General features: G+C 43.0%; 3 protein-coding genes across 7 annotated transcripts; 2 read left to right on the forward strand and 1 right to left on the reverse strand.

Moving 5' to 3' along the window:
- Window positions 1–34: 34 nt before the first annotated feature.
- zbtb2b (zinc finger and BTB domain containing 2b) lies at window positions 35–9448 on the reverse strand. Of its 3 annotated transcripts, none has more exons than XM_035617827.2 (3): window positions 9046–9448; window positions 5356–5536; window positions 35–4588 (listed from the first exon to the last, which is right to left on the reverse strand). In XM_035617827.2, exons 2-3 carry the CDS (start codon window positions 5526–5528, stop codon window positions 3172–3174), a joined length of 1590 nt encoding a protein of 529 aa, XP_035473720.2. In that variant the 5' UTR covers window positions 5529–5536; window positions 9046–9448; the 3' UTR covers window positions 35–3171. The 3 variants fall into 3 exon arrangements, with proteins under 3 accessions (XP_035473720.2, XP_035473721.2, XP_035473722.2); XM_035617828.2 differs by lacking the exon at window positions 9046–9448 and adding an exon at window positions 8505–8896; XM_035617829.2 differs by lacking the exon at window positions 9046–9448 and adding an exon at window positions 8172–8472.
- Window positions 8969–17411, forward strand: armt1 (acidic residue methyltransferase 1). Of its 2 annotated transcripts, none has more exons than XM_035617837.2 (5): window positions 8969–9016; window positions 13217–13322; window positions 13456–13697; window positions 14025–14190; window positions 14538–17411. In XM_035617837.2, exons 3-5 carry the CDS (start codon window positions 13501–13503, stop codon window positions 15318–15320), a joined length of 1146 nt encoding a protein of 381 aa, XP_035473730.1. In that variant the 5' UTR covers window positions 8969–9016; window positions 13217–13322; window positions 13456–13500; the 3' UTR covers window positions 15321–17411. The 2 variants fall into 2 exon arrangements, with proteins under 2 accessions (XP_035473730.1, XP_035473729.1); XM_035617836.2 differs by lacking the exon at window positions 8969–9016 and adding an exon at window positions 12595–12894.
- On the forward strand, window positions 15326–27445 carry esr1 (estrogen receptor 1). 2 transcript variants are annotated; one of them, XM_035617823.2, is made up of 11 exons: window positions 15326–15359; window positions 17710–17817; window positions 18466–18885; window positions 19755–19969; window positions 20871–20987; window positions 21589–21779; window positions 21891–22089; window positions 23754–23892; window positions 24886–25019; window positions 25643–25826; window positions 26036–27445. In XM_035617823.2, the coding sequence occupies exons 2-11, from the start codon at window positions 17807–17809 to the stop codon at window positions 26334–26336; spliced, it is 1911 nt and encodes a 636-aa protein (XP_035473716.1). In that variant the 5' UTR covers window positions 15326–15359; window positions 17710–17806; the 3' UTR covers window positions 26337–27445. The 2 variants fall into 2 exon arrangements, with proteins under 2 accessions (XP_035473716.1, XP_035473717.1); XM_035617824.2 differs by having other exon boundaries at window positions 15336–15359; window positions 21936–22089.
- The last annotated feature ends 34 nt before the right edge of the window (window positions 27446–27479 follow it).

Raw genomic sequence — 27479 nt, forward strand, 5'->3', positions numbered from 1 at the left:
TTGTGTTGAGGCAAAGAAGAAAATCACACACAACTATAAAAAGACATGATTTTATTGTTCATTCTTCACTGGGAAAAAATACATAGAACAAAACAAAATTGTGTCTATACAGAAAAATAACCACATTCCTGAGAACACGGGCTGATCACAGTAGATGTCAGATGATGGGCACTAGTGAGTAGGGTCATTTTGTGTGCACTCCAGTATTATGGGTTGGGGTCCTCAATTTTGCTTGACAACAGTGGACAGAAAACACAATGTGAAACTTCTCATCTTCCTGAGATACTGCGATGTTTAACACACACAACACACAAACGACACTGGTGTTGCATTTACAACTTGGGCATTTACAATTTGAGCTCTGAGAAATTGATGTCAGTAGTGCAGCATTTCAATCGTCTCAGCAAACCAAAATCAACACAAACAAAGAATCCTTCCATTTGCTGGCAATGAAACACTTAGAACGTTATATTGACAGACGTTTGTTTTTCTGTGAACTAAAACACGTGATGTCATTTTAATTCATATTCCGAAAGAGAGTAAAGATGGACACACAATTGGCAACCACACACACATATCGCTGTGCAAACTCAACAGATTTCCCCTTCACTTATGACCTGAGAAGACAGCAAAGAAGAACAGCTCCATCTAGCCAATCCCTGGGCTCATAGCATCAAAGCGACAACAGCCTTTTAGATTCTTATCATTGTAGTATTGTAAGTATGTAAAGTATGCAAAACTGTATTTAAGGATGAAGAATCTGCCTGGTTGAAAATTGCTCAAAACAAAAATAGAAGAAAAGATAATGTGCATTAAACATATTAGGGATGGGGTTTTTTTGTGTGCAAAATCATTAGGTTATTAAAAATGAAAATGACAATAAATTGAACATAGGCTACAGTTTATATTTCTTATAGTAAAAATGTATGTGCTTTTGCGTGGCTTAGTCAATGACTCAGCTTTAAAGTTATATTATCAAAGTTTGATTATCACAACTTGTGAATTATTAACTGGTCTCAGATCACTGTCAGGTAGAAGTATGAATGGATACAAAAATGATTAGACTTTATTCCTCGTAGAATTATGGCAGACATAAGTTATTGTAACCCTTATTAATCGGATAAGTTGGAAAGATCATGAACAATTTAGTTTTTGCAGAAAAAAAGAATAATTAACAACAATACAGTATAGAATGTATTTGCAACTAATTCTAGTATAATCATAGCATAGATGCATTGTTACAGGCCTATCTCTACTAAATTGTGAATTACAAAATAATAAAGAATATGAGAAAAAATGTTTTTATGTCATGTTAAGCTGGCAGTCACAGTTCAATTTGCAACAGAGAAATCAAAACTGATGAATGGTGTTTTTAAATGTATACTACTAGAGCCGGATCATCACACTTCATATAATTGCCATATCACTTCAGTTGCTTCACATTTATTGGACATGTAAATATTTTTCACAATTTCCAGTCATCAGTAGTTCACAAAAAGTGTTCTTGTTATCCCAAAGAATTAATGTTGCTGCGAGTTAAAATAAATAGCACATTTCATATTTCCTTAACCTATGTCCAGACAGTTTGGTATAGAGAGACATCATCACCCTGTTAATATATTTCTTGCAAACATCATGTTATTAAAACCAACACTATGTCACACAGTCGTCCTTGCCTGAGTTTAAATGACGTCCGACAGGTGAAACAGTCAAACTTCATCATGTTCATCTGCATATTTTCTCCCACCATGTTTTTCTATAATACTGTTGCAACCACTACTTGTTTCATCTAATTTGGAGAAAGAACAAAAATTAAAAAACGTCATAAGATTTACAATATTATCAATCTACAATACTGAGAAAGCTTCCCTTTGTACAGAATGAGTCATGTTAGTAATGAGCACAAATTTGGCGATGGAAAAAGAATGACCTTTTTAAATATAAGTTATTTCACAAAGTTCAAACAATGATGATCAAGCTCAGATTCGACTTGACATCAGAAGAAATTATAAATGTATCATGCCCATCCCTACTACATAAACCTTTGTTAAATCCAAATGTATTTCTATTTCGAAAGCTATTCGTCTACTAATATATATATACACCTTTGCAATATAATGTATTCTTTGTAAATATAGCACTGTATATAAAATTAGAAAAGCAAACTAATGTAAGGGCTTTTAAAAGTAGATGCTAGCAAATGATAACACAGACAAGATGTACAAGATCAAGGTATGCGTGTTTGGATGGAAGCTGTTGCTTCTTCAATCAGTGACCAACGTTATACAGCAAAAAAAGTAAAAAAGAAAATCAAAGTGGCGCAATTGTGAACACAATGAACAGGTTTGCTTGTGATGTGACCAATTTCCGGCGACTTCTAACTCTTATGACGAGCGGTTTTGTTTTTAAAATGCAGCGATCACCAACTAAAACTACTCTCAGCTCGACAAATCATAGAATTAATTGTTGCAGGGAAGCCAAAACCCATACAAAACATTAATGGAATATTTTCCTGCATATCGGGCATTACTCTTATAAAAATAAGCACAGATTGTCTCAGGCCTGAATATTCTGTGTGCTTTAAGCTGGAATCATAATCGATACCTGATGTGCAGAATCATCCCCTCATGACCATGTAGAAACAACCGTTCTGTGCAGCTCGAGAGTGGTTTCCGCTTCTCTCTCCCCCTCAAACCTTCCCCTCGGCCAACTCATCTCTCACAAAATGCCGTCTCCTCCGGAACAGTCTCAGCTTCCTCTTCCTTTTTAAGTTGAAAGTCTGCATGTGCAGCTTCACCACGACTGCAACTCTTCATAAAAAAACTATGCGGCACAGACCGACATGTGAGAGTGTAATGTTAACCAATAATAAAATTAGATGAAACTAGTCACTTTCATCTCCCTCGTTGGTATTTAACTCAGCCTTGAGCCAAGTGTTTTTTCTTATGATGTTGGTTTGAACTCCTGAGAGCTATAGGCTATTTACTTTAAACATTTAGTCAAACACAAGGTCCCAAAAAAATATCCTAAAATACTGTACTAAACAAAAGCAAAACAACTTTTAAGTAGATTGAGAACGTCAAACATACATACCCTGACTATCTTTAGCTTATGTATTAACCATTATTTAAAAGATAAACATACATGTTAAAAAGGACAGAAGTTTTGGCACTACTCTACAAGGATCTCCTCAGTCTTTATGGGCTCTAGTGGGGTGGCGGAGTTGGACAAATCAGAGCCTTCATCTTTGGAGAACTCCTCGCGCTGGAGCAGCATTCCTGCACCAGCGTTTCCCTGCAGCCCCACTAATCCGCCCTGGGTGAAGCACAGGTGCTTGATCACCTCGTTGGGGCTGGAGAAGGTGGTCGCACAAATGTTACACTTGTAAGGCTTCGACGAGTCCAAGAACATCGCATCCATCTGGCTGCTGTCGTCGCCTGCAGTGCACAGCTCCATGCTCTGTCGGTCCACCATGGTGTACGTGTCGGCCCCCTGGTTCAGGCACACGTGGCGGGCCGCCTGGTTGGCCCGGCAGAAGCTCTTGCCACATGCACTGCACTTGAAGGGCTTCCCTGTGTGGATGTACATGTGCTCACGCCAGTGGCTCTTCTGAATGAACTTGCGGCCACAGGTGGAGCATTCGTACTTCCGCCGCTTCACTTCCCGGTCCAGGTCGGCGCTCTCCAGGTTGTCGATATCCGCAATGTCTGATGGAGGTGGTGTGTCTGCCTGAGAATGTAACCCCCCAACCCCCCAGCAGGATGTGGACACCTCTGCTTGGGGAGAGTCCGAGTTGGTACCCGAAACGGGCGTTTGCTCGCTGTCACTGATTATCTCAACCGCTGTAGTGGCAGTGGAGGCACTTGACCCTGGCTTGCTTCCCCTAAGGATCCCCTCTACCTCCATCATGCTGAGTTCTCCAGTCATGACAGGTGAGAGTGCATTACTGGGCTCAGTCAAGGTCTGCTGGAGAGCCTGGGTGTGCTGCAGGAGGTGCTCTCTCAGCAGGCATCGCTGGGTGAATCGGCTCCTGCACAGATGACAGGAATAATGCTTCCTAAAGGAGGAACTCCTCTTCATGATGCTGGGCTTCACGTGGAGGATGGCACTGGCCGACGAACCATCTGCACTCAGCAAGTCGCTGACCCCCTCCTCGGCCGTAGGTTTAGTGCCGCTGGTCGAGGCCTCCATGTCTGTGGGTGAGGATGATAGCTTGAATGGCGAGGAGTTGGCATATGAAGCGGTGGCGGTTGGCGTGGATGGATACTTCCCCTCGGAGGCGAGTGGCTCGACGTCCAAGGGCGAGGAGAGCTGCGGCCGATTGGGCAGTCGGGCTGACAGCCCCACCTGTTGGTCAGAGATTTGGATGCCATAGAGTGAGGTGGAGAGGGTGATGCTGTGCTCGCGTTGTGAATACACCGACTGGCTGGCCTCCTGCAAGAGCGGATAGGCATGCAGGAATCTGACGCCCTGCTCCAGCCGCGCGGGGTCTATCAGCTGGGGTGCAAGCTTGCCCGTGTACATCAGGTTGAGGAGGTAGCTGAAGATATCTGGCTGTATGTCAGCAGCTTTCAAGCGCACACAGTCACTGAAAAGCAAACACATTACAGTTAACTGGTGTCTAATGGTGTCGGAGGTTTTGAAAATGTTTGTTGATGATGTATATGATCAGTATTGGCACTTGAAAACACAAGAATAAATCTGTTTGGATGGACTGAGCTCAGTGAGGGAGCCATTCCACACTATCAGGAACAAAGAGATACGTTTTGACCTTAATTCCCCTACAGACCTTCCAATTTGTCACCTCAATCCGATCCACTGATTTGAATAATGACATTAGTTGTGCGTCATAAATAATAATAAAAAAATTAGATACAGCCTAGCGCTCGAGTACAGAGAAGAAGAAGTCCTTACATGTTTGACAACATGAGGCTGCTGCTCTGATGCACTGAAATTCGGACATTTGCTGTCATTTGAGAACGCAAATGTTGCTCTGGACATTGTGCTGAACTTTTCCAGCCAGCCTCTTATAGTACAGTTTCCAGAGAATGTCAGAGTGAATACAGCAGGGAAATCTCCGGAGAATTCACAGTGAGCGAGTGGGCGTGTTGATGACCATGAACAAAAAAAAATTTCTTTCCACAGGGGAGTTATCGTCATGTCCTGCCTCCTGCATGCTCTACCCAGACGTCACAGAATGGTTCGGACAATTTCCTGCTGCGTTCGTCGAACGTGAAGGGCAAACTCAGGAAAATGTCAGGATGCAATTTTCATGTCAGAAAACAGCTAATGATATTTCTACATGTTAAAAGTGAACCAGAGTCTAATATCGTTGTTACTACATTCCTCCTGTACCTGTCCTGGTGAATGAAGAGCATTCTGAAGTAGTTGGAGAAGGCAGCGAGGACGGCTTTGTGGGCTTTGAAGAAGACATCTCCTATAGCCACAGTGCAGTCGCACAGGAAGCCAAACTCCCTCTGAGCGTTAAGCTGCTGCAGCAGGATAAGACCATGGTTGGCCAACTCCATTCTTCAACCTGCACAAAGACGCACAGAAACACACACAAGCAGCAATGAGTTTCCTGTCTGGAAGGGGACCAGAGTTTATTGTGACCACAAAGAGTCAGGCTGACAGGGGCGATCTAACGACCTTGTAAAGGCTAACTTAACACAACAGTGAAGAATCATTTCGGGACACTCGAGACAATTAGTCTAGCTTTAACTTTACAGAAAATTATGCCAATAAATGGTATAGCGATGGAAAACTAAAATGTCTGGATCTGCTTTGTTCATTGTATTGTACTAATGAGCATTTGGACTTGTTTTGCAGGGGTTATTTAGTGTAAAAACAAGTATTTGTGAATTCAATGTTTTCCAGGACATCAGACACTGAAAATATTCTTGTTCCAGCAAGAACAGCAGCTTTTTTAAGGTTTTTTTTTTTTTTTATTAACCACAGAGTTCAGGCTGCATCCTGTGTGAACTGCCTTGATAGTTCTGAAACCAGCTTTGTTCTCCATCTGATGACAATTTCCAGAGATTATTCTCACATAATTTCTGGAATGGATAAGACTAACATACAGCCATATAAATATAGTGTGTATTGATCATTCATAATTGCAGTTTGTCAGTGTTAATTTTCTAGAGCAAGCTTTCATGCCAATGGTATCTATTGACATCTCTCATGTGTTATTAGTCACTGCTACTTGAATAGAAATAGACGTCACCATCGGGGTATTACAGTAATTGAGCTGCAGAGGATGGCCAACAATGTTAGTGATAGACCATGAAAGCAGAATTTATTATCTCTGCAGATCTTTATCATCTATGTCGTGAAAACACTGATTTGCATGACGTGGTTCTGGTGGAGCCCAAACCCTCCAAATTCAATCTCAACATCTAAGAACTCCGTTCTGGAGACCAGTGAAATGGGTGTTGTTGACCTCAAAGGTCACTGGAGGACTATGAGGGCTTCAGGCCATCACATGACCAGGGTTATTGGTGTCGGCACACATTCCTAAGGCAGAACTGGTTCTACCCCCCTTCCAGTGGAGAATGGTTACAGCCCGGGTGAATCTCAGCAGGGTCAATCTCCTTTCTCCCATACTTTCTCCACCCCACAAAGGGAGAGAAACATATAAAGACAAGATAACGATGGATACTTCATCGGTCAATTCACCTCGGATAGATCAGAATGCTGCCACTCTGCATACCTCACTGACAGTATATAAACACAAAGAAAAACAAATCCCACTGCACATATGTATTTCATCAGAGAGGTCAGAGTGCAAAGACGCTGACACAGCAGCACTGCAGGAAGAGGGTAGGCTTCAGCATCTGGTGCAAGGGGGGTAAAGCAGCAGCAGGAACGTAAGATGTCCAATAGCCATGCTCTAGTCCTCCACAACTTCAATATCCACTCAGTTGCCAGTTTATTAGGTACACCTAGCTACAAATAACAGTTCTGCAATAAATCTCACTTTCTTAAATTTGGTTTTTAGGGAGGTTTAGATTCATTATGGTAGTTTATAGTGCTCCCCAGCTGAATTGTGTTACACTCACATGTTAAAAATGTCTCGTCCACCACTGAGGATAAACATAATTATAGCTGATAATAATAGCCAATGATCAACAACGATTTTGACAATCAATCGATAGTTTCATTCCCTTTTCAAGCAAATATGCTAACATTCACAGGTTTCTTGGTCAAACAAATCGGGCAATCAGGACTCAGGAAAATGTTGCCTCTGTCGGAAATCTAATGAACAGAACAGCTAATCAAGAAAAGAATTAGCAGCATGATCGATTGCAAAACAACTTGTTGCAACCCCAGAAGAAAGATTAGAAATACCTCTCAAAAAAACACACAAGACCAAGACCTCTCAACAAAAACTTATCATTAAACCCTTCCTGACAATGGGAATAATTGCAGGGCTGTTAGTTTTATCTGTGTGTACCTAATAAACTGGCAACCAAGTGTATACTCATCATGTCAGTGCTAAAGACCTGGAGCCCCCTAAACCCTCCACATGTGGAACTCGGACACGCTCATCACAAACCAATGGATAAAATCATTGTTTACAAATGATTTCAGCTCGAACAGCCTCCTCTATGTCCATTAGGTGAATACATCACAGTTGTTTAGATGGATTAATACATACAGATTCTATACTGATGGAATTACATTGTCCGAGAATGGCTTCGGTTAAGTAATAACCCAGAAAACATCAGACTGACAACATTGTCAGTCACAGAGACCAACATAGCCATTTGGTGGCTGTGAAGTATTCTGAAAATGTTTTATGAATATGTGCCACAATTAAGGCAAAATACTTATAACAATAAATGTTTGTTCATTTGATCTTTGTTTGCTCAGTGAAGGGCAGCATGATATGTGATGACTGATGATATATGGACCAAACCAAAACAGCGTACATTTATAATTGATATCATTTGTCAAATGAGAGGATCTCTCTGCGCTCAGATGAGATCTGGTATTTTACCGTTTGCTGTATAAACAGGTAGGTTTGTTAAGTCTTAAAGAAGAAAGCCAATATGTTCAATGTGCTGCGTGAATGGCATCGAAAATGTGGTAGATTTAGTTTTCTGTTGTCTTTTTTACTTTGCAAGTTTACAGTACTTTGTTTAGTAAGACAAAAAACAGATACTGACTTTGTATGTAGGCCATGTGATGTTCAAAAAGACTGGGCTGAAACTTCCAAATAGACCAGTTAACAGCATTAGCATTACTGTACATATGCATCCTTTCCTTCGATATCTATAACTGTCTTGCTCCTTTGCTTTGTTTCCGGAACATACATGTTTTTAGCAAAACAGCAGAGCCATGTTATCCCATTTCGGATGGGCCATTGGATCTTTGGGATAAAAATTAAATTCAAACCAAAAGAGAAACAACACTATTGATCGGCCACACAATCGGTCCGAGCCCGAATTCACATGACCGAGTAAGTTTAACCACAGCACCATGTGTGAATCAATACTAACTTGTTTGCAACAATGTAAGCACCGCCCCTGGATGTAGACACGTGGAACAGTTACTTCCGTAGTGAGATTTTCTCAATTATTCACCATTAAAAAGAAGAAAAAAAAAACGCCTGCGAGCGAAGCATGTGAAGGGAAGGTAAACACGCAACCGCAGGAAATAAAACTGTTCAACGACGCGAACAGATAATTAACAGCTAAGTACATAGGGGTACGCAACAAAAAAAAGAAACGAAGAAGAAGAAAAAAAAACCGAGCGCGCCTCGGGTCTCGGGTGTCGGTTGCTACTGCTAGCGCGAGAAACGGACACGCGTGCGCGCGCACACACCCGCCCGCTCGCCCGCGCGGCGGAAAGGGAGCGCGAGACGCAAGGGGGATGGGGCCGGTCGCCAGCGCGTTTCTTTTAACTTCCCCCGTGACATTTACAGTTAGCCCCCCCCCCCCCCCCCCCCCAACAAAAAGGCGCACGCAAGTAGCCCAAAATAAACGTAGCACGGCGAGAAAAAAACGAACCGGTGAGTATGTGGCTCGACGGCGGCCGTACCTGCACTGCGCCGAGATCCGTGGAGTGTCGCCGTCGCGTTGTTAGTCACCGGAGAAGCGACTCGTCCGTCCGCTCTCTGTGGGCTCGCGGCAGCTTGTACTGTTCCTGTGCGGAACCCAGCATTCGTTGGCGGCGGAGAGGGTCGTCCGTCGGTGTTTTCCGGTTAGGGGTTTTACGTTACAATCACATGACTGGGGTAAAAAAAAAAAAAAACAGCCCCCAAAAAAAAAAAAAAAAATAGAAAGAAAAAAAAACAGCCGTTGTGGAAATCCGTTGAGCACAGGGGGGCAGTTGGGTTCACGTTAATTTCTTTTCCCGCACTGTGTAACCGCCGTGAGATAAACCCCCCCAAATGTGGCCGACAGCCGTTTTCTTTTTTTTTTTTTTGAAAGGAAGCCCCACAGTGCTGCCAGTCTCCGTCCCTTACTGGAATAAAACCGCTTGTCAACAGTCGTCTTAACATTTGCATTCATAATTTGAACTTCATTTCCCCCCCTTCCTTTTAGTCTAAAGGAAGGATTCACATATTTAATGTTAGCACTTAGTTAGCTGTGTCAAAAGATAGTTTAATTTAGCAAAATACCTACATCAAAAAAGCCTCTTTAGCTTTAAAAACACAGATATTTGGATAGATAGATTGATAGTTACTTTATTTATCCCAAGCTTGGGAATTCCGGTGTAACAGCAGCACGTTTCACACAGCACACTTTCAAAATATATACGATAGTTACACCAATAAATGTAAAATATACGAATTGCAAAAAAAATAGAGAATAAGAATAATACATTTAAAGAATTTACATGAAATATTAATAGTGGGCAAAAAAATCTACATTGTTTTTACAATTACAATTATTTGACCCTTTTTAATCTTTATGTGATACAAATGCAATAAAAAAAACACTACAAAGAGTAGTATATGTTGTATACATATGAGATTACATTTGTTTTTATTTTAGTGGACAGTTTTTATTCATGAGGTTATGAAGCATGAAGACACATTTCCAAGAACCTTCTGAAGACTGTAGAGTGCAAATAAAAGGCAGGGAGAGCAAATTGATGCTGACAAGAAAACAGACTTTTTTCTACTGAAAGGCTGCCACTGTAATCAATACCAGTGCATTGTAACCCGTGTTCTTGCGTATCATACCCAAGCAATGTGAGACTTGCCAAATCCCCCAGTTATAAACATTTTCACAGACCTGTAGATTGAATAACCTTTAATAACCCAGTCACACCAACAGCAAACACTGGCTCATTGCTTCTGCGTGAAAGGAGTAATAACCCCCTGCTTGTTGTACATGCTTAATGAGCTAAGTTACAGCGGTTTTGTCATGATTGCAACAAAGGCTTGCCTTATCAAAAAGGCAGAGAACTGACGAACCCAGATGTCTATGGGAAACCCATTGCTGAACAGGAATAATTATCAGTCAAAGGGAAGGAGTGGGGATCTTGGAAATTGATTTCAACCACACGTTGCCTGCTCAGAGGCACAGGAAGTGTAGAGGGACCCTTTTCACAAATGCACTTTGGAGTCACATCAATATTTTGTCATCAGATGTTGTCATCAGTGAGTTGTTGGCTGTTGTCCCAGAGTCAACACAGTTTTGGTTTTTTTGTCTTCTTCTGGAACTGTCATTACAGAGTTACATTTTAGCCTTAGGACAGGGAGTCCACAGAAGGACTAGAGCTAAGCAAGTCCCTGCAAACCCTTGGTGGTTGGGCTGGGCGAGAGTGGGTGGGGAGCGTGTAAACGGAGAGGGAAGGCATGGGAGGGGACAAAAAGAGGGGCCTGGGGACCTGGAAGTCTCCGTGCAGTCAACAAGCAACAGATCTGATCCTGTGTACAACATTGCTGAAATTAATTAGGTCATAAAAAGCTAAACCCATGGGAGAACAAAATGACCAGTCGTAGAGAAACGGGAGATGGGTAACCGGCGAAGCAAAACATGTTGACTTTGCTGAAAAGCCCACAGCAGGGGTTTATCGAAATAAGCATGATAAAACTGTTAACCACACAAGGCTCACTGTTTCTCCTCATTAAAATCAATACCTTGTAGTCAATTGATTTGCATGACAATGCTCTAACACAAGGCAAATGGTGTCCTCCATGTCTTGCCCCTGCTCATATGGCTCTCTTGTGCCCTCTTTAATCGTTGGTTTCTTTTACCTCAGAGCAGCCCCTTCAAATGAGATGCAGGCCAGACTTTCACATGACTGCCCTGACACAAATTTCCATTTAATCGATTTTTCCCTGCAACAATGCATATTGAAAACCGAGCAGCACAGTCTGCATGCGATTGCTCAAATCGTTAAATAAAAAAGAAGAAGAAGAAGAAAAAAAGTACAGCGAGCGAGATGTGCGTCTGATTCGGCCGGTCGTGACGTCAGTGCACGATTTCAAGCGAACCTCACACATGCAACACATTCAAGTCGCTCAAAAGCCCGCAGATGCATTTGAGACGAGTTGTGTGTGTGTGTGTGTGTGTGTGTGTGTGTGTGTGTGTGTTGAAACACCTGTTTAAACAGGACCTTCGATCGTTAACTGCCGCCCTGTTCGTGGTCTGTTTTGAAACCGGAGTGGTGAGTCACTCCTCGCTCTCGGTTTAGAAAAACAGATCCGGCCAGGGCTGGGGCCCCGGCGGGGGGATGGGAGGCCGGGGGGGGGATCAACACCGGAGGTGGACGCAGCTGGACTCCCACTCCCAAGGACCCCACATCCTGACAAAGGCCGTGTTCCCATAGTGACCGGGGCTGATCTGAAGGGGGGGGGGGGGCTGCACCGCCAGAATCAACCGATATGCATAATCTTCCCAGCCTAGTCGCTTAATCGTGGCTGTAGCCAATCAATTGGTCACATTCTTCAAAAAAAGAGAAGGAGCAGCTGTCCCGGTTTCCCAATCCCCCAGAATGGACCGTACATTTTGCTCTTATTTCCCCCTCTCTTTTTTTTGTAAATGGGCGGAAACAGAATGGGAACAAAAAATGTAGTTCCAAGATTCTGTGGTAAAAGTTAAACCACAAAACACAAGTTTCCACATTGCAACGAAAATCTATGCAGTGTGCTGCAAGAGTATAATTAAATTCTACACAAACTCAGGCTGTGTTGAACAAACGACTCGGCCGCGCTGTGCTCACTATTGTGGGCTGTGGTCGTTTTTAATCATGTTCCTCAGCAGGGACTCCCCCGGAGAGATGCGTTTTCTTTATAAATCGTCCTCCACCCCCTCCTTCGGTTCCCGCCAAAAGGCCCTATGGGGGGAGTTTGAGGTTGGGGGTATCTGAGGTTTGATAGGGCGAATCTCCGTGACGACCGTTGCCCTAGACAACGAGGGATGCTCGGGGTGCTGCAACAAAAAAAAACGGATTTGCCATGCGCAATGCAGCAACACATGCCACTGAATGTGGTACATAAAGCCATTCTCAGGAAATTAAACACTGTACGGTTCAGCATCTTTGGAATATATAAACGCAGCAACAACACAACAACACGCATGGGCACGGGAGAGACCACGTGCCAAACATTGCAGTTCACACATTAACCGCTAGGTGGGAGCATCGCACTCTAAATAAAAACCGCGGTCTGCGGAGAACCAGGAAAATAAATATTAAATTTGTCGCCAGAAACAGGTGAAGTCGAGCTCGATTAAGCCCAAAGTTGCTGTGCAGCGTCCCGTCCACAGACCCCCCCATGCGTTTGACGTAACCGCTGAGCTCCAGAATTTGTTCGTGTCCTGTTTTTCTTCTATCGATAAAGTTTGAATTTGAACCGTCTCCTGCTGCAAGAATGATGGCGGTCGATCAAAGTGTTCACGGAGTTGCCCCTTCCCTGTCTGCTAAAGTGGTCGGGTAGGTCGACGGTTAATTGAACTACTTTGTGAGCACGTCGGATAATATGCTTCATCACACGACGTCGGGACTGCCGCGTTTAAACCAGCGGTAGCATTAGCTCTTTGCTAACACGCTCAGGTGTTTGTTGACGGCACCTTCATTCTTGCTAGTAGCATTTCTTGCTAAATGTTTGCAAACGCGACGGCTGGAATTGGACACCTCGCTAATTAGCCTGCTAGCTTTCCAAGTGCGTACACTGAAGAAGGAGCTGTTGGGTGGTAACGTGTGTGTGTGTGTGTGTCTGTGTGTGTGTGTGTCTGTGTGTGTCGTTTCTCTGCAGGTCATTTGCTTATTTGACCATAAAAGACCGACTGCCGACCATCCTGACCAGAGCTATAGACACAATACACCGCAACAAAAACAAGTTTTTTGAAGAATATGGAGAGGTGAGGATTCATTTGTGACTAGTTGCATTCGAGTTGTTTTCCCCACATCCTCCACATCCCTGAATTATGAGTCACAATAGGAGACTTGACTTCTACTCTTTCTTACCCCCCCCCTCTGTGCTCTCTCCTACAGGAGGGTATCCAGGCAGAGAAGCAAACAATACATCTGCTGTCTAAGATGAGGAATGAGCTGCAGACTGACAAGCCCGTACTAGCACTCACAGACGACCTGCAAGACACTGAGTCCTGGAACCAGTACCTGCGGAGACATCAGGGGCCGCAGGGGGACGAGGAGTCGGTCAGCTGGTTCAAGTCTCCATGGCTTTATGTGGAGTGCTACATGTACCGCAGGATACATGAGGCCCTCTGGCTCAAGTGAGAAACAATTAGATCTTTCGTTGGGAACTGTTGCTGTTTCATTTATGTGCTTCTGATTACATGTCGTTTGGACTGTGCGACATATTGCTGTATTTCTGTGTAGATAGACACAAATATTGCCCATGTTTCTTTTATAACAGTATGAGGTTAGTGGTAATGTGGTAATTTAAAATGAGGAAAATGTCAGTCATTTTTTGTATTGGTACTAAAAAAATGAAAGTACTCTTTTATTACCCACCCAGAAGTACATTTATTTTCCCTTCTTTCCTATTATTGTGCTCTGGTTCTCCTTCAGTAATGATTTTATTTCTGCTTTCATTGCAGTCCTCCCATCAGTGACTACGACGTCTTTAATGAGGCGAAGACTCAGAGCTTTTTTGAGTCTCAGCAGGCCGTAATGGGCTTGTGTACATACTTGGAGGGTATCAACAAGAGCACGGACGAGCTGTCTAAGAATCAGCTGCTTGACAATTTCAACAAACTTCTGCTGGTCAGTATCTTAAATGCCGTCTTTATACTTCTGTGACTGACATTATGAATGGATCAGCTAAAACAAATTCAAGCATACATCCCCGTTTCTCTAGTCCATTTAAGCTGAGGCTCAGGGTTTTTATCAAGTCGTCAAATGTCTGTGCACCAGTCTCTCTGATGTGGTTTATGGCAGCCTGTAGTGGTTGATTATTAGTGAGTCAAATCCTGAGTAGTGCCTTACAGTTATGGCTGATTAACACCTGATGAATGCAGAATCCATTGACATGACACGATGCTCTACATATATACATTATTCAACATGAAGTGATTATTCAGTAATCATATTTATTATTTGTCTCTTTCTAGGTTTCTCTGTGGGGGAACAAGTGTGACCTGTCAATCTCAGCTGGCCAGAAGAACTCACAGAAGACCAGTCCATTAGAATCCCTCAGCAGCCTACAACCGTTCATCTTGGTGGATGACTCCAACATGGTATGGTCAACTCTTATTTCTGCCCAGAGACCAGGACAGTCCGGAAAAATCCGTGCTGGCAGAGTGGACATTGTACTAGACAATGCTGGCTTTGAGTTAGTCACCGACCTCGTCTTAGCAGATTTCCTGGTTTCCTTCGGCCTCGCACGGGAGATCCATTTTCACGGCAAATCCATCCCGTGGTTTGTCTCTGATGTCACAGCTAACGATTTTCAGTGGACCATCCGGCAGACCATGGCAGCCAATCACAAGTGGATGTCCAAGAGTGGTGCGCAGTGGCAGAGCTACCTGAAGGAGGGTGTGTGGTCCTATCATGACCATCCTTTCTGGACACAGCCCCATGAGTTCTGTGACATGGCGGCCGATGCTCCTGACTTGTACGCGACCCTGCAGGGGGCAGACCTGGTGCTGTTTAAAGGTGATCTGAACTACAGGAAGCTGACGGGGGACAGGGAGTGGGACTACACAGTGGGCTTCGATACTGCACTACGAGGTTTTGGGCCTGCGCCACTGTGTAGCCTCAGGACTCTCAAGGCCAACATTCAGGTCGGTTTGCAGCCGGGTCAAGGGGAGAAGCTCACCTCCCAAGATCCAGACTGGATGACCAGCGGCACGTATGGTGTCATTCAGTTCTACAGCCCGAAGTCAGAACAGTAGGACCTCACCAGGAAGACGTGGACTCATAAGAACGCAACAGTAAGGAGTACCGTAAGCCATAAGACCATTAAGTTATAAGATTTTGTAAAATTCTGTCTTTGTTCCTCATCGTCAGTTAGCACTTAATCACGTTTGATACAAAAATGCAATGTACATTAATTTATTTTCAATACAGAATTGTACCAACTTATCTAAATGTTTCCCCAATTGTGTGTGGTAAAAAATGTATCCTCAGAGGTTACAAATCAAGGTTGCTTTCGTTTATCACAAATATCCTATGTGTTGTGCACAGTGTAGTCACAATACTTACTGGTTGATGTAGATGCTGTTAACAATTGCTGAGTTGCATTTGAGTAAAGATTGGGGTTGATAAAAGCAGCATTACTTTAGATTTTGCATGCAAATTGATGAGAGTGATGCTAAATGTTGAATATAATTATTCTTGTTTTAACTCAGCTCGGGTTGTTTTTCTGTTGTTCTCAGTGTCATTAATATGCATGGATAAAAAACAGACAGACATCTGTTTGAATCCACCCGAGGCAGACCATAACAACATGTGATAGCTGTTTTTTTTTGTTTCTGTTTTAAAGTTAGGAAACTTTTAGGGCAGTGTAACAATAACAGTGACGAAATGTGCCAGTTTTGTTTTTAGTGGCGACGTATCCCCTCAGATAAAAGTAGATTTCTGTGCACACGCTCATGCCATCTTAATCCTCACTGTTTAGTTCCGTACTTCGGAGGTAACCTTAACTGGATTCTTGTCAGTGCTGCTGGGGGAAATCATATCCCTTTCAGTTACGAATCTGATTTAATAAAGAATGAGTGGTCTTTCCCCACTGTCGTACTTTACAAGCCACGAGAAATGAAAGATGTGGAGTAATTATGACTTTATTTTGCAGCGTTATTTTTCTCATGAGTATCTTTTTGGGTGAAGCCTCAAATAGTAGAAACTAGAATGGCTTTTCTCTCCAGAAATATTATTAGTCCAAATGAACATTATGCAGCCACGTTATTTTATCTGCATACTGTACAAATTCAGCTGAATGTTGTGAACCAAACTGAACTGTGAGCAAAATGCGTCTGTACACATTCAAAACAGTCTGTCATTAGATGGTTAAAATGTTCAGCTGGAGTGTGGCTTCTGTCATTTCATCTGAAGGTCAGGTAGGACCCAGAAAAACAACAAAACAACAGGAAGTGCTGCGACGATGTGTATTAAAATTCTGGATGAGGTGGTGAAAGTCACTTCACCGTTTAGGCTGCTGACAAGCTTTGTTAACGTGGTCCGTCATGAAAAATGAAGTCAATTACAACGGGAAGCATTCGGTCTTATGCCACTTAGGTGATTTGGCTGTTTCGTTCGCCACTCGTCATTTTGTTTTCTAAATGTGGCCGTCTCAAAATTTTTACTCCAGGCAGAAATGCAAAAAATGATATGTATCATCATCAGGCCTACTTGTTTTCCACTTGACCTGACATGTCCTGAAAATTGGGCTGTTAACTCAAGAAAGATGTTACACTGAGACAGAAAATGAAGCCTTTGTGCCAAATGCTCAGTTTTTCCCTCTGTGTTGGTTGTCAATGGTTCTCTTGTGATCATGATTATCTAAATGAATCTTTTAGCATAAGTCAGTGTGTCTCAGCTAACAGTAACACATGGGGCTAGATTTAAATTAAAATATTAAAAAAATCTATATTTTCGATTTGATCTGAAATGTTAGATTTGTTTTTACAGCTGTGCATTAAGTATTTATCAATTCTACATTTGTTTTTAATCTAGATTTTAGTGATGAGTTCTATTTTACTTTTAAGTGAATATGTTTTCTGAAAAGCAAAGGATTGTTTTTTGTTCTCTCTTGAGGCTACATGTGCAAGGACTAAACCCAAGGATGCTTGAAAACCACAAACCTGAAACTTTTATGCTGTAAACACAAAAACAGATTCCCTTTTATCCTTATTTGGATAATGCTCTGCCCCCTTCGATTTCTTTATATACACTGTTCTCTTTCATCAGTGACTTGACCTGATAATGTAATGATTAACTGTTCCTTATTTTGATCCTCTAATATATGTCATTGTATTTTTAATCAACTCTTTGTATCCTCCTTTATTATTTCTAACTTTCTTCATAAGGTTTATTAAAAGCTAAATTAAAGTCACGCAAAGTCTAATTAAAATTGCCATCAATCCCTTATTTGGGATTCGTTGTGTAATTATTTGGCTGATGGAATGAGATTTGACCTCCTGCTCTGTTTGCTGTGTTATGGTGACCTGGCACTTGAACACACCATAGTTATCGATTTGGCTGCATCTTTAATTTGTTTATCCTTCTTTCCTTTTTTTTTTTTTTAAACCTTTCCTCGGCTCCCATTGTGTTCAATGAACCCAGCTAGATGTCTGCGAGTCAGTGATGAAAGAGGCAAGCAGGGAAGAGGGAGAAGAGTCAAAACAGTCCCAGTGTTGCAGAGCACATAGGAGGACGATTCATGTGTAAGAGGTGAGAATTTATGTATCATGGTAGACTTTGGCTTTCTTCTCGCACCTGTTGTTAAAAAAACATTGTCCTAGTGTTCCTCAGTTCCACAGTGATTTCATTTACTGAGGAGTCTCAGGTGTATTTGAGAAACTAGGCTACAAATAGACTGGTCGTACGTCATGCTGGTAGAGTGCACGACTATCAGCTAAATGAACGATAAATATTCAGAGAGAGACATACGGCCAGTTACAGGGTTTTTTTCTCTGGACATCAGCTGCAACCAGTGAAATCTGTTCAATGCAAGACAAACGTGAAGTAGGAGCCCCCCCCCCCAAAAAAATAAAGCCTCACCTCCCTCCTACACATTAGTGAATATATATTACAGGAAAAGAGGGAAAGGCTCTGAAGGAGGTTGGGAGGGGCCTTTTTTGGGTGTCTTTTTTTTATCTTTCTTTTTTGGGGCTTGGTGGGCGGAAGCTCAAGGCAGACGGGGCAACAGGACTGGAAGAATAGTGAACCCTTCAAGTTGCCTGACAGGCTTTATTGGAAAAAAGGAAAGACAGACAGAGAGGGAGAGCAGCACTCATCTCCACTCCCCCTCCCAGCAAACGAGAGAGCAAGTCTAAATCATGTTGCTTATCAGTGCTGTTGTGCTGTGATGTTGCTCAGGCAGAGCCCGGCTCAGATCAGGCAGCGTTGTGGACCAGCACTCAGACCCAGGATCAGCCCAGCCCTCTCAGAGCTGGAAACAGTCACCCCACCACGTCTCCCGCCTGCACCGCGTGCCTCCCTCGGTGACATGTACCCCGAGGAGAGCCGGGGGTCTGAAGGGGTAGCCACTGTGGACTTTTTGGAAGGGACGTACGACTATGCAACCCCTGCCCAGACTCCTCTCTACAGCCACGCCACCACTGGCTACTACTCTGCGCCTCTGGATGCCCACGGTCCACCCTCCGATGGCAGTCGTCTGTCCCTCGGCAGTGGGCCTACCAGTCCCCACGTGTACGTGCCCTCCAGCCCCCGACTCAGCCCCTTTATGCACCCGCCCAGCCACCACTATCTGGAAACCACTTCAACACCCGTATTCAGGTGAGGGTATACAGTCTCTCTTTATCACTTGAGTTAAAAGTGTCTGTTGTGTGTTCAAGCTTAACTAAACAGGTATGAATCACTCCTTTTTTTGGCTTCTAAATTCAATATTGTAACATGTGGGAGGTAAATAATTTGTGAGCAATGTCACCTCTTCTGTTTGAACCTGATAATTTGGCCAGTTTTGTTTGTGTTGATTATATAACTGATATGGGTCAGTGCAGCACAATAAGCTTTCTTTGTCATGTTTTAAATGAAAATGTAACAACTCGATCCTTTAGGAAAATAAACAAGTCTGTTGAATTTTTTTTTTACTGGCATTAGGAAAAAGCTAAACTAGATTTAATATCTTTAACTCATGCATTATGGCTTCAGGCACCGTGTTCAGTCCTCAAAACCTTGTTAGGAACAAAACTAAATTATGTAACTGCATTTTTTTTGTGATTTCTTGCTTTATACATTGCCATTATCTCTATAGAACGGATCAAGCTTTGCCCTGGTTTCTAATTCCAGAGATTAAGGACTTAGTCAGGGACCTTGAGAAAGGAACAAAACATAAGAGCAACAGAAGTACAGATTGTTTTCCTGGACTCAGGTGGAAAATAGCCCTCGGCTCTCGTCCCACTGTCAAATTAGTGTGGTAAATGTTAAAATTCATCTGTGCTAAATGTATTGACTCACCTTTTCTGAGGAAATACAAATCAATAGAGCCTTTTTGACCAAATGACTAGCTCCCTTTTGTGCTTAAAGGTATGATAAATTATCATATAATAATCTTATCAGTATCACAATTCAAAGTTGATCTCATCACAAAATTGCACAAGTAACATGCGAAAGGATTTGTGCTAAAAATCTTTGCTTTGTTGTAGGTCCAGTCAGCAGCCAGTAGCCAGAGAGGACCACTGTGGCACCAGTGACGAGTCATACAGTTTGGGGGAGTCAGGTGCTGGAGCCGGAGCCGAGGGATTTGAGATGGCTAAAGAGACTCGCTTCTGTGCCGTGTGCAGTGACTATGCCTCTGGGTACCACTATGGGGTGTGGTCCTGTGAGGGCTGCAAGGCCTTCTTCAAGAGGAGCATCCAGGGTAGGTCTGGCTTCTGCAATAGTGTTACCTCATGTCTTATTTTGGTCAAAGTTTATTGCTAAAACTTCGTGAAATTTATCTAAAATCCGTAAAGCTCTACTGTTAAATTGCATTTAGACACAGAAATGCTCACAATGAAATTATGTAATGTACTGTATCTTGTAAAGGAAAATTAACCATTTGAGAACACAAAAACCGAGTCAATTTATTTTATTTTTATAGCCCACTATCACAATCACACATTTTCCTCACAGGGCTTTATACCGTCTGTACAGTAAACCTTCTAAATAGAATGGAAAAGTTCATGAGCACCGTGCTCCATGAAAATGAGTTTGCCTGTCAAAAGAAAATTCAATGTGGTTTAATCTTGCACATGTGAACGTCTGCAGAACATCCATCACAGAGAAATTGAACGTTTGGATATTAAAGGATGGTGATTTAGTGTTGCAGCTGTTCAGTCGGCTCATGGTAACAGAGTGAACTGCCTGTGACCTCAACAAAGAAATACGCAGTCGAACTGGAGCTCGATCGCTGCCTAACATAGAAAGAGAGAAAGAAGAGAACAAAAAATGTTCAAGTTGTGAAACAGATCTTGAATAAAGGAAGAATAGTTTATGTTTCTTCAAGTTAGTTATTACTATTATTATTTTCTCTCGGGAGGCAGTCGACCTTTTAACCTCTCTGTTTGCGTCTCACATGACAATGATGACTCTCATGTGAGACGCAAACAGAGAGGTTAAAAGAAATCAGTAGTCGCCATGGCGATGACAAAGCAAAGATGCCTCCATCTCAGATTGATTTAAAATGTGAATAGAATGTCCCTGGCTACTAAATAACTTAAATCTGAACTGAACATTGGAGTGCGGGGCTCCAAGTAATAGATTTTTTTCTTCCATTTCAGGTCACAATGACTACATGTGCCCGGCAACCAACCAGTGCACTATCGACAGGAATCGGAGGAAGAGCTGCCAGGCTTGCCGACTGAGGAAGTGCTACGAAGTGGGCATGATGAAAGGAGGTGGGCAGGAACACCAGCAGATGGAAGATTCAAATGTGCTTTTTAATTTTGTGTTTATTTGTATACTGTGTTTTGGCACATTTGTTGTTTGTTAAATATGGTTGTGTTACTAGTGATCCTCCTTTAGTTTTTAGCATTTTCATTGACTATTTTTTCTCTTGTTCTCTTGTTTTTTTCTCTTGTTGTCAGAAAATATAAGCCAATTTCACCTTTTGTCTCCTTTTTAACAAAATTAGAATTGCCACCTATCAATCAAGGCTTTTTGCGTAGAGGATCTGTGCTAATAAAAAGACTTCTGGTGGATGCAGATAAGCTCGAAACCAACTTCAACCTGACCTTGAAATGATTTCCTCGGAGTACAACTACTGATTAGAGCACACACGCCCACATTTTTTTTGTCCACGTACTTCTTGAATCTCACAGACATCCGTAAAAATCAACACTGCTGGATTTTATGGGAAGAACAGGATATGAAGTTATGTGTGAGTGGCTCTAGGAAGAAGCCCGATGAACGCACGTGTTAGGGAACTGGCTGGTGATTGTGTACATGAGAAGGCCTATTGCCAATTCTTTTGTATTAAACTTCTGCTGTGTCCTCAAGGCATGCGCAAGGATCGCAGCCGGGTTTTGCGGCGTGACAAGCCACGGACTGGGACTAGTGACAGAGATAAGGCCTCTAAGGATCTGGAGCACAAAACAGTGTCCCTCCAGGATGCAAGGAAATGCCTCAGCACTGGTGGAAGAGGAGGAGGAGGAAGAAAATCATCCATCACTTGCATGCCATCTGACCAGGTGCTAATTTAACAATACCTTGTTGTGGTGCAAATTGTTGGTCAGGAGGAAATTTGGATTTCAGAGTGTCCCTTTAAATCAGTCTTAAGCATGACATGTTGTATTTTTCAGGTTAATGGACTGTCAAGTGTGACTGTGTATCTGTTGCTCTCCCAGGTGCTCCTCCTGCTCCAGGGTGCCGAACCCCCAATACTGTCCTCCCGTCAGAAGCTAAACCGACCCTACACCGAGGTCACCATGATGACGCTGCTCACCAGCATGGCTGACAAGGAGCTCGTCCACATGATCGCCTGGGCCAAGAAGCTTCCAGGTATTGATTAGAGAACCAAGGAAGCCACATGAGCAGTACATATCCTCAATCCTTTTTTCAGCAGTACAAACGCTCCTAAATTAATAAAAGATATCTTTTTCAGCAGGGGCTTGCCACTTTTTAGCATTAAATATGTAGTATGTACTGTATGTAGTATTAGAATCACTTGAGATTGTTTCAACCTGCCACAGGACGTGTTTACTTTTTAAAACAACCATTTGACTGTTGAACGGTGGTGGTTGACCATTGACAGGAACCCAAAAGATAGCTGTCCAAACATTTGGCCCCACGTAAGCTTGTGGTGCTGCAGTAAACCCCCCACCCCAAGTTTACTGGAGCACCGTGACATTCGCCGCCCGTCTCGTCTAAAAACGCCGCCTGTCACAAACACTCAACTGCACAGATGTAATGTGTGACAAAGGTGGTCGCCCTTGATTGTTGTTTGACTGCCGAGGCAACGGTAAGGTTGATGTGAGACCTTTATCATAGAGGCACACATGGACACGGACGCACACACACACACACACACACACACACACGGAGAGGGACTCGCAAATGCATAGCCATTACAGGGATGGTAATTACAGTCATCAGCTTTGAGAGGATTGTTTGGCCAATCTGCTGGCACCCCATGGAGGCTAAAAGCAGTATAACAAACATACACACACACACACACACACGCACACACACACACACACACACACACACACACACACACACACACACTTACTTACACATGCTCTCTGGTGAATCCTGATTTTGAGGTATTATAACCTTTTGCGTCACTAAAAGCCCAAAAGCACACAGTTTTAATTGCGAGGGGTCGCAAACAGGGGGCATAGAGGGACAATGGGAGTGAATTGGCTGTAATTACATATGAATTGAGACAGCTGAGTGCCAGCGATAAGGCTTCTTATGAGAGCACCAACATGGAAAATGGTTTAATTTATGCAGCAGTTCCCCTTCAGAAAACAAGGGCTTGAGTGGGACAAAGGTGCAGCCAGAAACATATTTCACACCATGTTACAGTACAAATCCACTGGTTCAAACAATAAGCTCTGATAGATCTAACGTATAGACACCACGTATTTTTAGTGCTCGTGTTTGATCTGGACACCAAATAATTGCTAGGATCGACTGATCACTTAATCAAAAAACTTCCTTCGTATGGCACTTTTCAGACAAACAATGGACACACAAAGTGCTTTACAGGATAATAGTGTTAAAAAATATTTTAACAATAGTAAAGTATTTAAAGAGATAATGATCAAGTGATCAAACGTTCAAAGAGAGGAGTAAATAAAGCCAGAGATTAAAAGTATTTAGGGAAAAACAATTCCAGAAAAAGAAAATAAGTAAATTATTACATGCATTGTAATAAAAGGATAAATACATTGTTGTAAAATGATATACATGTATAAGTAAATAGATGAATGAATTAAATTTAAATAAAATAAATTAAAAGCTTGACTAAAAAGCAGGTCTTGAGTTAGCCTTTAGAAATATCCACATTCTCATTCTCTGCCCTCAAAACAGTGTTTATGAATAACTGACGATCATATGAGAGTTAATGTGGGTGTGTCTCACCTTCGCTTCCCTTTCCTCGCTCCTTTCACACAACGCTCTGTATTTGTGTGTGTGTGTGTGTGTGTCCCTCTCTCTAGGTTTCCTGCAGCTGTCGCTGCACGACCAGGTGCAGCTGCTGGAGAGCTCGTGGCTGGAGGTGCTGATGATCGGGCTCATCTGGAGGTCCATCCACTGCCCTGGCAAACTCATCTTCGCGCAGGACCTCATACTGGACAGGTAGCGAGGGAAAACAGTACTACCACGCCTTTACTTCTCTGTGACGTGCACTTCTTTACTTTGGACACATCTCTGCCCCTACGTCTCCCTTCCCCATTTCTCCGTCGTCTTCTCTCACTCACTCAGATGTTAAGAGTGATACATCAGCATTGTAGATTTTCCAATTTCGCACCTCGCCAGCCATTGTGTCGTCCACAACACATCCGTCATAGAGTGAAAGACTAATTACATGCCCCCCCACGGAGAGGAGAGGAGAGCAGCCTCTCTCTAACCTGAAAAACTCCCTTGCATCCTCGTCATTACTGTGCTGAGCTGTTAACCGGGACGGAGACTTAATCAAAAAGGAGAATGACGGAGGGAGAGATGACAGGGGAGGAGGTGAAGGAGAAAGAGAGAGAGAGAGAGAGAGAGAGAGAGAGAGAGAAAATAAAGATGCACAGAGACATGAGACATAGCTGTTTGCTTTTTTGCAGGAAAAGCATCTCCCCTCCATTTCCCCCCTTGATCAAAGTAAACAAGCCAAACCACAGCATCCACCTCGGACAGGGACGAGGGAGACATGCAGACGGATGTGCCCGATGGTCCCCTTTGATTCAAAAGTGTATTACAGAGTATTATCTCTAAAAACCTGGCCTCCGCGTGAGTGTGCTCACCAATTGGACATGATAGCTAAAACGCTGTGGGTTGACAAATTTCCGCGGCCCTTGTGCTGTCCAAGTTCACCTTGCTCTCAAGCCACTGGAGATGATCCATCCCTCCATCACTTTTCAACTGCGCCGACAAATAGAGCGCTGCAGTGATTCAGTCCATTAGTTGTTTATCTCGCCGCACTTTGGCTAGTTTCATGGTCGCAGATCTTGTTTCTTCCCCTCAGAAGATGCACAGGATAAAGGAGACCATTTTGAATCCTATTCATTCCAGTGTGACTTTAAAAAAAAAAATAAAATTAAATACCGAGAATTCCTCACGTCCCTTCCTCATTCTTCCCCCCAGGAATGAGGGCAACTGTGTCGAGGGCATGGCTGAGATCTTCGACATGCTGCTGGCCGCCGCGTCCCGCTTCCGCATGCTCAAACTCAAGTCGGAGGAGTTTGTTTGCCTAAAAGCTATCATCCTGCTCAACTCTGGTGAGTGTCGCCTCAACAACGTCTGCTTGTGTTGACAGTTTCAGTCACTCTTCTTGCGCAACACAGAGCAAACCAGTGCCTGGAGACACTGACGGTGTTCAGCAGAGACACTAGTTTTTTGTTGTTGTTTGTTTTAATCCACCCAGTTTTGTTTGCTTGCACACCGTCTTGTTAGAGTTTCTCTCTGCTGCAGAGAGCGAATGATGAACAGCGTCAAACCACACCTGCAGAGGTGTAAGCTCTGAACGCTGCTCAGGCACATTAGGGCGAACAGAGTGTTCTGGAAAGGGCTGTACTGTCAATATGCCTGATAACTGTTCCCATGGCAACTTGACACAAGTCAGAGGGCTGTGTTTGTCTTGAATCTTGAGATATTCTATATGGGAAGCCAAGGTCAAACCAAATACCCATGTGATGACATTAGTGGCACAGCTGCTGGAGCTGGATTACTGTAAAGTGCTGAACTGCAACAGAAATCAATGCTCTTCTCTTATATGTATTATATAAAAGTTGCCGTTGTAGGTTTTTGGTAGTTTTAACATTAAAGTTTAAGCAAATTGAGTTGAGTTCTTTCTTTTTTGGGGGGGCACGTGAGCTTATCGGACATTCTCTCGCTCTATCAGGTTCTTTCTCCTTCTGCACCGGCACAATGGAGCCACTGCACAACATCGCGGCGGTACAGGACATGCTGGACACCATCACGGACGCTCTCATACATCACATCAGCCAATCGGGATGCTCAGTTCAGCAGCAGTGGAGACGGCAGGCCCAGCTGCTCCTCCTGCTCTCCCACATCAGGCACATGAGGTAAAATTATGTTGGGAAATATATAAAAAAACACATCTACAGTCATTTGATTTTCGACGTATGCTTCTGAAGCCCACGTTTAAATCCTCCTGCGGGGATTCCTTAAGGTGGCAGGGGCTTGAAATGTCCCAATTATTCAAAAGGGTTCATGTTCCTTTTAGAACCACAATTTATTGTTTGTTGTCTATTTTTTTTTGCACTCCGCACAGCAACAAAGGCATGGAGCACCTCTACAGCATGAAGTGCAAGAACAAAGTGCCTCTGTACGACCTGCTGCTGGAGATGCTGGACGCTCACTGCGTCCACCGCCCCGCGAGACCCGTTCAGTCCTGGTTCCAGGTTGACGGAGAGCCAGAGAACAACAACAGCAGCGGCGGTGGCAGCGGCTCACCTTCAGCCGGCTCCAGCTCAGGACCCCGGGGCGGCCTCGAGAGCCCGAGCAGAGCCACGACATGTCCGGGTGTCCTGCAGTTCAGAGGGTCCCGCCCCGACTGCACCCACATCCTATGAGACGGAGCAAGACAAGCATGTCTGAAGGTCAGGTCATTTCTATGAATGATGTGTACAGAACAGAATGAAAGTGGTTGGGAGATGAACGACAGAGCAGTTGTATTTGAATTCGTGTTATTAGATAATTATTTATAAATTTGTTTGATTTTTGTTGTTGCTGCAGTTGATTAGGGAGTAATTATTCCTTGGCACTGTTCCAATTCCCCAGAATCTTTTAAGCTTCAATGCAGTAACTCCTCTGCCTTTCGTCATATCTGTGTTTTTGACTCTTAACAGCGTTAAAGTTCAGCTCTTTATTTCTAAAACAGCCTGTGTTAGTTTCTTATTGTGGCTTTTTGGAACTTATGATGATTTTAACCGAAAAGCAGCTTTTTCTTTTTATTCGCCTAAACCAAAGTGCACTTCGTCGAGTATTGGGCATTATCTTCACTTTTACACACTAAAATATTGTGTAACTGGTTCAAATGAATGTGAAAAAAATTTACATGTGATTTTTTCACCCATCATTAAATATTAAAGACCTTTAATGATAATAACTTAGGCACACACAATTTTAAACTTATAAAAATTACATAATGAAATTATCAAGTTAACAGGCTGAGGGTGTGTGTGTGTGTGTGTGTGTGTGTGTGTGTGTGTGTGTGTGTGTGTGTGTGTGTGTGTGTGTGTGTGTGTGTGTGTGTGTGTGTGTGTGTGTGTGTGTGTGTGTGTGTGTGTGTGTGTGTGTGTGTGTGTGTGTGTGTGAGAGAGAGAGACTGCAAGAGAGAGAGAGAGACTGCAAGAGAGAGAGAGAGACTGCAAGAGAGAGACTGTGAGCTGCGAGTGTCCCTAAGATAATTTGATGCATCGATTTTTGTCTTGATGGAGTCGTTCAGTATTTCAACCAAGCTAAAAATTAAGCTAAAGTTCCAGTCCATAATGCCTGAGTAGAAGTGTAGTCCGTCATTGTCCAGTCTGCTCTGGGCGTCTTACAGATGTACATGGAAAAAACCTCTGTACATGATCAGAAAATTGGATTTGGCCCCATCGAATCTTTCCAGTGTGAATCCAGTCAAACCCGACTGTCACTTTGTTTACTGTGCATAAAAATAAAAGCCTCAATTGGAAAATAAAATTGTTCACCGCAATTTTTGTCACAACAGA

This window comes from Scophthalmus maximus, chromosome 18 (genome assembly GCF_022379125.1).
Source record: "Scophthalmus maximus strain ysfricsl-2021 chromosome 18, ASM2237912v1, whole genome shotgun sequence".
In the NCBI taxonomy this organism is placed as follows: Eukaryota; Metazoa; Chordata; class Actinopteri; order Pleuronectiformes; family Scophthalmidae; genus Scophthalmus; species Scophthalmus maximus.

Excerpts from the sequence above, each read along its gene's own strand:
- esr1 (XM_035617823.2), top strand. Across the intron at positions 25,020-25,642 it reads TATCATCCTGCTCAACTCTG|GTTCTTTCTCCTTCTGCACC; the intron begins GTGAGTGTCGCC and ends TCGCTCTATCAG. Across the intron at positions 25,827-26,035 it reads TCCCACATCAGGCACATGAG|CAACAAAGGCATGGAGCACC; the intron begins GTAAAATTATGT and ends CACTCCGCACAG.
- armt1 (XM_035617836.2), top strand. The coding sequence starts at position 12,833 with ATGATGGCGGTCGATCAAAGTGTTCACGGAGTTGCCCCTTCCCTGTCT. Across the intron at positions 12,895-13,216 it reads CTGTCTGCTAAAGTGGTCGG|GTCATTTGCTTATTTGACCA; the intron begins GTAGGTCGACGG and ends GTTTCTCTGCAG. Across the intron at positions 14,191-14,537 it reads ATTTCAACAAACTTCTGCTG|GTTTCTCTGTGGGGGAACAA; the intron begins GTCAGTATCTTA and ends GTCTCTTTCTAG.
- zbtb2b (XM_035617827.2), bottom strand. The coding sequence starts at position 5,528 with ATGGAGTTGGCCAACCATGGTCTTATCCTGCTGCAGCAGCTTAACGCT. Across the intron at positions 4,589-5,355 it reads CTCTTCATTCACCAGGACAG|TGACTGTGTGCGCTTGAAAG; the intron begins GTACAGGAGGAA and ends TTTGCTTTTCAG.